Here is a 7,704-nt window from a genome sequence, read left to right as displayed (position 1 = left end):
CCTTGCCCAGCTAGTTTTTTGTATATTTTAGTAGAGATGGGGCTTCACCATGTTAGCCAGGATGGTCTCGATCTCCTGACCTCATGATCCGCCCGTCTCGGCCTCCCAAAGTGCTGGGATTACAGGCGTGAGCCACCGCGCCTGGCCTGGAATCTGCATTTTTAACCAGCAGCCTCAGAAATGCCCACTTGGTGATGGTCCCCAGCTGGATTTCCATTTTATAGATGGAAACAATGAGGCCAAGGTGGGGAAATGGTGCCTAGTGAGCAAAAGCTTTGGAGCCAGAGTGTCCGGCTCTGCCTCTCGTGACCTTAGGCAAGTCACTGAACCTGCCTGAGCTGCAGTTTCTTCATTGTGTCCATGGAGAAGGCCACGAGCCGAGACTGCTGGCCTGATGATGTAAAGGGCTTGGTGCTAAACAGGTGCTCACAGTGCACCAGCCCCTTTCTTCACCCCTGTCCCTTACTCCCTCTCCCCTTCGCTGACATGCCTGTCTCTGTGCCCCACAGACCAACAGAACTTCACGGTGACACTGGACCAGGTTCTGCTGCGCTGCCTGGAACACCAGCAGCACTGGAACCACCTGGACGAACAGCAGGCCAGCCCGGACCTCTGGAGCGCCCCCAGTCCAGAGCCTGGTGGGCCCACATCCCTGCTGCTGGCGCCCCACCCACCCCACACCTGCAGCGCCAGCTCCCTCGTCTTCAGCTGCATTTCACATGCCTTGCAATGGATCAGCCAAGGCCGAGACCCTGTCTTCCAGCCACCCACTCCCCCAAAGGGCCTCCTCACCCACCCTGTGGCTCACAGTGGGGCCAGCGTACTCCATGAGGCTGCTGCCATCCATGTGCTGGTCACTGGCAGCCTGCACTTGGTGGGTGGTGTCCTGAAGCTGCTGGAGCCTGCACTGTCCCAGTAGCTGAGGCCCGGGGTTGGAGGTGGGAGCCTCCCACACCTGCCTGCATTCTCCCCATGAACTTACATACTAGGTGCCTTTTGTTTTCTGCTTTCCTGGTTCTGTCTAGACTGGCCTAGGGAGCAGGGCTCTGGGATGGGAGGCCAGGAGAGGATGTCCTCTTTTTTAAGGCTCTGTGCCTTGGTCTCTCCTTCCTCCTGGCCAAGATAGCGAGGGGCTCCCCGGGTCTCTCACTGTTGCAGTGGCCTGGCCGTTCACCCTGTCTCCCCCCATACCCTGCCTGCCGCCTGGCTCAGGCCCAGCTTATTGTGTGCAGTGCCCGGCCAGGCCCTGGGTCCTGCCATGTGCTGGGTGGTAGATTTCCTCCTCCCAGTGCCTTCTGGGAAGGGAGAGGGCCTCTGCCTGAGACACCCTAGGACAGTGGGTGGCTGGAGTAAATTAAAGCCTTTGTTTTTTAAAGAAATGGCAAAACCTTCGACTGACCCTTGACCCCCTGCTCCCTCAGCAGAGACAGGGAGAGAGGGGCTGCTGGTGGTCAGGGACCTGCGCGGTGTAGAGGAAGCCCGGCCGTGTGGTCTGGGACAAGTCCCTCCCTCCCTGTGCACCTCAGGTGGCCTGACTGTGAGATGAGAAGACCGGACTGACGCCTGTTGACCATATGCCAGGCAGTGCTTTCTGCAGACCCCCTTGCAGAGACCTGCTGATGGAGAATTATACCCATTTGACAGACGAGGGAACTGTGGCTGGCTTCAAGAAGCCATGGGGGCCAGATACAGTGGCTCACGCCTGTAATCCCAGCACTTTGGGAGGCTGAGGCGGGCGGATCACGAGGCCAAGAGATGGAGACCATCCTGGCCAACATGGTGAAACCCTGTCTACTAAAAATACAAAAGTTGGGCCAGGCGCGGTGGCTCACGCCTGTAATCCCAGCACTTTGGGAGGCCGAGGCGGGCGGATCACGAGGTCAGGAGATCAAGACCATCCTGGCTAACACGGTGAAACCTCGTCTGTACTAAAAAATACAAAAAACTAGCCAGGCGAGGTGGCGGGCACCTGTAGTCCCAGCTACTCGGGAGGCTGAGGCAGGAGAATGGCGTGAACCCGGGAGGCGGAGCTTGCAGTGAGCTGAGATCTGTCCGCTGCACTCCTGCCTGGGCAACAGAGTGAGACTCTGTCTCAAAAAAAAAAAAAAAAAAAAAAAAGGCCATGGGACCTGCCTACAGTCACAAGCCAACAAGTGGCAGGTCCAGGATTTGAACTCAGAGCAGTCGAGGGCCTGTGTTCAGAACCCCAGAGTGAGCGTGTGGATGGGGCCTCCTGGTGTTTGCTTTCTTGCAGCCTAGACCCTGGGGTGTGCTGCCGAGGGGGTGAGTGGCAGAGGGGAACTGGCTGAATTAAAACCTGTGCCCTGGCTCCTGCTACTGTTCAGGATACTGCCCCTGCCACCAGGCCAACCCAGTGGGGCCAAGGACAAGAGCAGCCCTGTCCTGTGCCCTCACCCCACCCTGGCTTTGAATGTCACTGCCCTTCTCCCAGCCCAGCCCATCACTGGTTTCATGGTCTGATTTATTGGTGGTGAATACACAGGGGCAGGCCCAGGACAAGCAGCTTGGCTACTCCCCCCCCTCTGCTGGCTGCCCGACCGGCAGAGGGGGCTCCATGTGGCAGGAGCTAGGCTCCCAACGCCCACTGTTCTTGCCACCCTCTGGGCTCCCAGGCTGGGCTCCGCTAGGCTCCTGTCTTCTCCGCCAGTTAGGCAAGTCCAGGTGTGGAGGCTGAAGGGATAGATCCAGGTGGCTCTGGGCTGGGCCCTCTTCTGTTCCTTGGTGGGGAGGTGCTGTCAGCCTGGCTGGGCTGGCCTGGATCTGTTTCAAGTTCTCCCCTCCTGCCCAGCTCAGTTCACCAGTGCTGGATCCAGGTTCAAATGACAGGGACTTGGGTTTTTACAAGTGTGGCAAATGGTCTCTCTCCATGGCCCTGGGCAGCCGTATCCCAGACCCACTGGGTTGAAGGTTCTGTGGGGTGGGGTGGAGGGACCCCAAGGTGTTCCAAGGCATTGGCCCCACTGGCAGCAGGCCTCTGAGAGGGAGGTGGGAAGGGCGGGCACGGAGAGCAGGCTCCATCCTGGGTCAAGTGGAGGACTGGCTCCCAGGGTGAATTCACACTGGTGCTCCCGGCTGGCGGCTGCTTAGTCTCTCCTGCTGGGCAAGTGCGGGGGGCCGGGGCTACGCCATGCTGCTGGTGGAGCAGGGGGTGCTCTGGGTGCTCCCGATGCTGTGGTTGGTGCTGCTGCTCTCTGAGGAGGCCGGGGCAGCCACCGCCACCACGGGCTCCCGCTTGCCGGGGGAACCTGGGAGCAGGGGCGGAGGTCAGGGTCCCGGCCAGGGCTCCTTAATCCCTCAGAGGCTTCACTGGGCTCCCCCGGGTGGGTGGAGGGGCCCGGCATGCTCACTGTGGGGGCCTGGGGTACTCACGCGTGTGCGAGTAGATGTACCAGAGCGCGGCGGTGAGCAGGGCCCCGATGAGGAAGGCACCAAAGGTGATGCCCAGCACGGCGGGCAGGACGAGGCCTTTGCTTGTGCAACCTAGAGAGGGCCGGCGCCATCAGCACTGCCGCCTCTGCCCCTGCCCCATCCCCTACCTACCCTGTTGTGCCAGCCCTGTTCACCCTTGGACCCTTGACTTCTCTGAACCTCAGTCTCCTATTGTAGCAAACGGGCTCATCACAGCCGGACCTGGCATTGAGCCATGGTTGCTAGAATTATCCACCTAGAGAGCCCAGCCAGGCCTTTTGGGTCATGCCTCTGCCCCTCAAGGCTGATGGAGATGTGTTTTCGGGGAGGATGGATGGGGTAATATGAGGAAACTGAGGCTCAGGAGTACAGAGCCTGCCCCACCTGCTGCGTGACCTTAGGTCAGCCCTGCCCCTCTCTGAGGCCTTTAGCAGGTAGACAACGGGTCAGAGCAGCTCCAAGCACCCTGCAGCTCTGCTCTTTGCTGCAAGCCTCATTCCCTCCACATTCCTGGCTCCTGTGTGACTGCAGGCCAGGCAGTCTTCCCTTGAGCCTCTGATGTCCAATTCTGTGTCATGGGGTTATCAGCCCTGCCTTCCTGGTCCTGGGCTGGGAGTGGAGGCTCCATCCTGACCTGGATGAGTGGCAAAGAGGTGGGTGCCCCCATCCCTCACCCTGCCTCTGCCACCAGTGTCGGGACTCTTCTGCCTGGTGTGGGCCTGGGCCTGGGGGGAACTGATGGAGAGGCTAGAGGGAGCATCCTGCAGGGAGCGGCCTCAGGGAAGGCAAGGCCAGCACCCCCACCCAAAGGGCCTCTGTCCCACCCAGGAGGCTCCATCCTCCCAGCAAGGTCAACCAGTGACCGTGGGGATGGAGTGGAGCCATGAGTAGGGGCAGAGGTCTAGACTCCCACGCCACAGGATGGTCCCGGGCAAGGGCTCTCCATCTGCAAAGTGCAGGCTCTGGCCCCTGTTCTAGGCTGCTATGACTTTGGGAGGTCCTCCTCCTGCCCCTTCTGGGCCGCTTTCTCTGGGATCCCCCTTGCCATGTGCTATGTGCCATGTGCCCAGGCCGTTTCTCAAGGCTGCCCGCTGTGCCCTACCGTGACCTCAGCCACTAGAACAAACCCGAGAGACCTGGAGGAAGCTCACCAGACAGGTCAGGGCTGATGACATTCAAGCGCGTGAAGACAGTCCTATGGACTTCCTGGAGGAGGAAGAGAGAGCAGTATGTGGCACAGCCTTTGGGAGGCGGCTCCCAGGTTTACTCCCTGGCTCTGTGACCCCAGCCCACTCTAGAGCCTTGGCTTAGAATCCCATCTCCACTGCTTCGTAGCTGGATGCCTCTGGGTGAGTCCTGGAAGATCTGTGCTGTGGGAGGGTGCCTAGTGGACAATCCCTGGCTGCTGCTGACATGTTTCCTGTGAGTTCCTGGAGGCCTTGATGCCTGCGAGCACTGCAGGAACACTGTGGGAGCACTACAGGAGCACTATGCATCTCTCACCCTCGTGATCACTTTGGAGCTATGAGCCAGGTCAGCCCAGAGCCCCAGGCTCACTGTGGCTGGAGGGAGAGGCCCACTTAGGTGAGCCTCGAAGGCTGCCCTAGCTTCATATGACCAGAGAAGTTTGTAATCCTGGAGGCCTGTCTGTGTAAGGGCCTGGGGGTGACTCTGGGGGCATCCAGGACAGATTGCCTGAGGGGGGGGGGGTCACCAGATGGTGAAGTGTTGTGACTGGCAAATACAGAAAGCCAGGAGTGGGTGTCCTTTGCCTCTCTTCCCTCAGGTCTCCTGTTCTTTGAGATTACACTGGTGACCACACTACATGGATATGTGGGTGGCTAGATTCCTGGGTGGGATGGTGGGAAGATGGTGGATGCCTGGCTGGGATGGCAGGTGGGTGGGAGGGTGGATGGATGGACAGACGGGGGAATAAGTGGAAGGAGAGATGATGGATAGATGGACAGTTGCAGCTGCATAGTCTGCCAGTGCCCAAGACAAGACAACCCCACCAGAAAGCTCTCGGGTGGCAGAAAGTGCTGCTGGCAGCCAGACTGCCAGGCCACATGCCTGACTTAAGGCTCTGCACCTCACCAGCTGGCCCCACATCCCTGTGGGCTGCCATGTCCTTTCCTGCAAACCACAGACCTGGAAGCTCCCACTTGAAGCTGGGGCTGGCCCAGGCTCCACTCACCTGGTCTTGGAACCCGGTCTTGGGACGCAGGGCTATAGTGCAGCTGAGGGTGCCGGTTTTGGGTATGGGTACTGTGTAGAAGTGGAGGAGGAAGCTGAAGCGCGGGTTACCCTCGGGGCTTGGGGACAGCAGGCTCACACAGTTGCCCTTGGCCGCCCGGCCCTGGATGAGTTCCATGGTGCCTCCCTCAGGCCCCAAGTCCAGGTGGCAGCTGTCTAGCTGGAGCAGGAACTCGGGGATGGATGGGGACACTCTGACCTGCATGGGTAGGTAGGGCCACGCGGCATGGGCAGCTGCTCCTCACCCCACCCCACCTGCTGCCTTGAAATATCGGCTAGAATGGAGAGTTCCCACCCCCGAGTCCTCACGGTGGAAGGAAAGGCATGGACCTGTCTGGGTCAGAGGAGGAGGACAGGGCCACATCCTTGTCAGCATCCCCAAGCAATGCCTTCTCTGTCTCTCCCTCTCCCATGCACCCAGGCTGTCTCCCTCCTGACTCTGGGATTCTCATCTCCTCTGGAGTCATGGTGGGAAGAAAGGCGGAGAGGAAGTTGCAGGAGCTGGGAGGCCCGAGGGGTGACAGGCATGCCAGGTACCTGCACAAAGCTCTGCTGCCCCGGCTCGATGGTGTTGGAGGCCTGGAGGAAGTGTGGGCTGAGGTAGAGGCCCAGCTGGAAAGAGAGGCTGTCCATGTTGAGGCAGTGCACCTTTTTCTGGGGGAGGACGGGAGGGAGACTTGGTCAGTCCGGCGGCACCAGCCAGGAGGGCGAGGGGTGTCGGGAGGAACAGACGTCACGGCCCTGTGGAGTTGCCTGACACTCTCATCTTTTTTTTTTTTTAAACTAATATTTATCAAGGAGGCACCAGGTGCCAGGCTGTGTGAAGAGCTTCCACACGGCACCTCACTGGCTGCCCAGAAGCACCCTGTGGCGCACAGTCCTTTCTTAGGCCACCTCGGGGCCCAGAAAACTAAAGTGACTTGCCCAAGGCCACACAGCCAGTATGTGCTAAGACCTCTGACTTGAGAGACTGACAGCGTCACCCGCAGCAGTCCTGCTCCGCTCATACAGAATGGGAGACGGAGGCATGCCGGACACATGGCTTGCCAGGAGTTTACTGAGGCCTGCTCCCTCCCAAGCCAGGAAGAGGCCCCGGCCCAGCAGCAGCCCCTGGGCCAGGTGGGTTAGCACATGACTGTCCATCTTACCCGCTGTGGTGATGAGCTCGACAGGATATTGACCACCACCTGCGAGGACAAAGCCAGGGAGCCGGTCAGAGCCAGAACGGACCCCAGAGGGTATCCCACCCAATACACCCATTTTGCAGATGGGGAGACTGAGCCAACTAGTGGCCAAGCTTGTCTTGTGTTCTGAGCCCCTGCACCCTGCTCTCCCAAACACACCTCCGCCCTGGGGAATCAGGGAGGCACTTGAGGGGGCACCAACCAGGCTGGTCCTGATACCTTTCTGGCCCCAGCTCTTACCTCATTGCTGATCATATTGGCCGTCACTTCCATGCCACAGCTGGAGTAAGCGCTGTGCAGGACAAACTGGTCACCCCTGTCCTCGGCCTGACAGCTGGGGTCCCAGAGGGTCAGGCCCATGATGGTGCACTTCAAATGCTGGGTCGGGAGAGAGGGGCACCATCAGGAGGCACTGGGGTCTCTGTGGCCTGCCACAGCCCAGCACCAAGGACTGACCACAACCCAGGGCTCCCAAGTCACAGCCATTCCCCTGCCCTGCTCCCTTTTCATTTTTGTTAGATGTCATCATCCTACACCACTTAAAATTTCTTTCTTTTTTTTTTTTTTGAGACGGAGTCTCACTCTTGTTGCCCAGGCTGGAGTGCAGTGGCTCAATCTTGGCTCACTGCAACCTCCACCTCCTGGGTTCAAACAATTCTCTTGCCTCGGCCTCCTGAGTTGCTGGGATTACAGGCACGTGCCACCATGCCCAGCTAATTTTTTGTATTTTTAGTAGATAGGATTTCACCATGTTGGCCAGGCTGGTCTCGAACTCCTGACCTTAGGTGATCCACCTGCCTCAACCTCCCAGTGCAGGGATTACAGGCGTGAGCCACCG

The 7,704-nt window shown here is 59.4% G+C and overlaps 3 protein-coding genes across 7 annotated transcripts in view; 2 read left to right on the top strand and 1 right to left on the bottom strand.

Annotated features, from left to right (window-relative positions):
* FPGS (folylpolyglutamate synthase) overlaps positions 1-1,381 on the top strand; it is an 11,999-nt gene extending 10,618 nt beyond the window's left edge. The window contains exon 15 of one of the 2 annotated variants that reach the window (XM_011931323.1): positions 510-1,381. In XM_011931323.1, the coding sequence (XP_011786713.1) occupies positions 510-919 (410 nt within the window). In that variant the 3' untranslated portion in view covers positions 920-1,381. The remainder of the gene's footprint in view (positions 1-509) is intronic. The other variant, XM_011931324.1, reaches the window with a different exon arrangement.
* A 1,084-nt stretch (positions 1,382-2,465) lies between these two features.
* ENG (endoglin) overlaps positions 2,466-7,704 on the bottom strand; it is a 44,509-nt gene continuing 39,270 nt past the window's right edge. For all 4 annotated transcript variants that reach the window (XM_011931326.1, XM_011931328.1, XM_011931327.1 and 1 more), the window contains 7 exons: positions 7,107-7,244; positions 6,831-6,869; positions 6,220-6,336; positions 5,624-5,881; positions 4,581-4,635; positions 3,391-3,501; positions 2,466-3,266 (listed from right to left, as the gene is read on the bottom strand). In XM_011931326.1, the coding sequence (XP_011786716.1) occupies positions 3,142-3,266; positions 3,391-3,501; positions 4,581-4,635; positions 5,624-5,881; positions 6,220-6,336; positions 6,831-6,869; positions 7,107-7,244 (843 nt within the window). In that variant the 3' untranslated portion in view covers positions 2,466-3,141. The remainder of the gene's footprint in view (positions 3,267-3,390; positions 3,502-4,580; positions 4,636-5,623; positions 5,882-6,219; positions 6,337-6,830; positions 6,870-7,106; positions 7,245-7,704) is intronic.
* LOC105504069 lies at positions 3,522-5,189 on the top strand. Its single transcript, XM_011931325.1, is given in 5 exon segments — positions 3,522-4,068; positions 4,071-4,103; positions 4,106-4,386; positions 4,388-4,489; positions 4,491-5,189. Coding segments are annotated over 5 exon segments (588 nt in total). The 5' UTR covers positions 3,522-4,004; the 3' UTR covers positions 4,599-5,189.

The sequence above is a fragment of the Colobus angolensis genome, unplaced genomic scaffold, assembly GCF_000951035.1.
Source record: "Colobus angolensis palliatus isolate OR3802 unplaced genomic scaffold, Cang.pa_1.0 Scaffold9, whole genome shotgun sequence".
Lineage (NCBI taxonomy): Eukaryota > Metazoa > Chordata > Mammalia > Primates > Cercopithecidae > Colobus > Colobus angolensis.
Note: the sequence above shows the minus strand (reverse complement) of the source record. Positions and strands in the feature narration are given on the sequence as shown.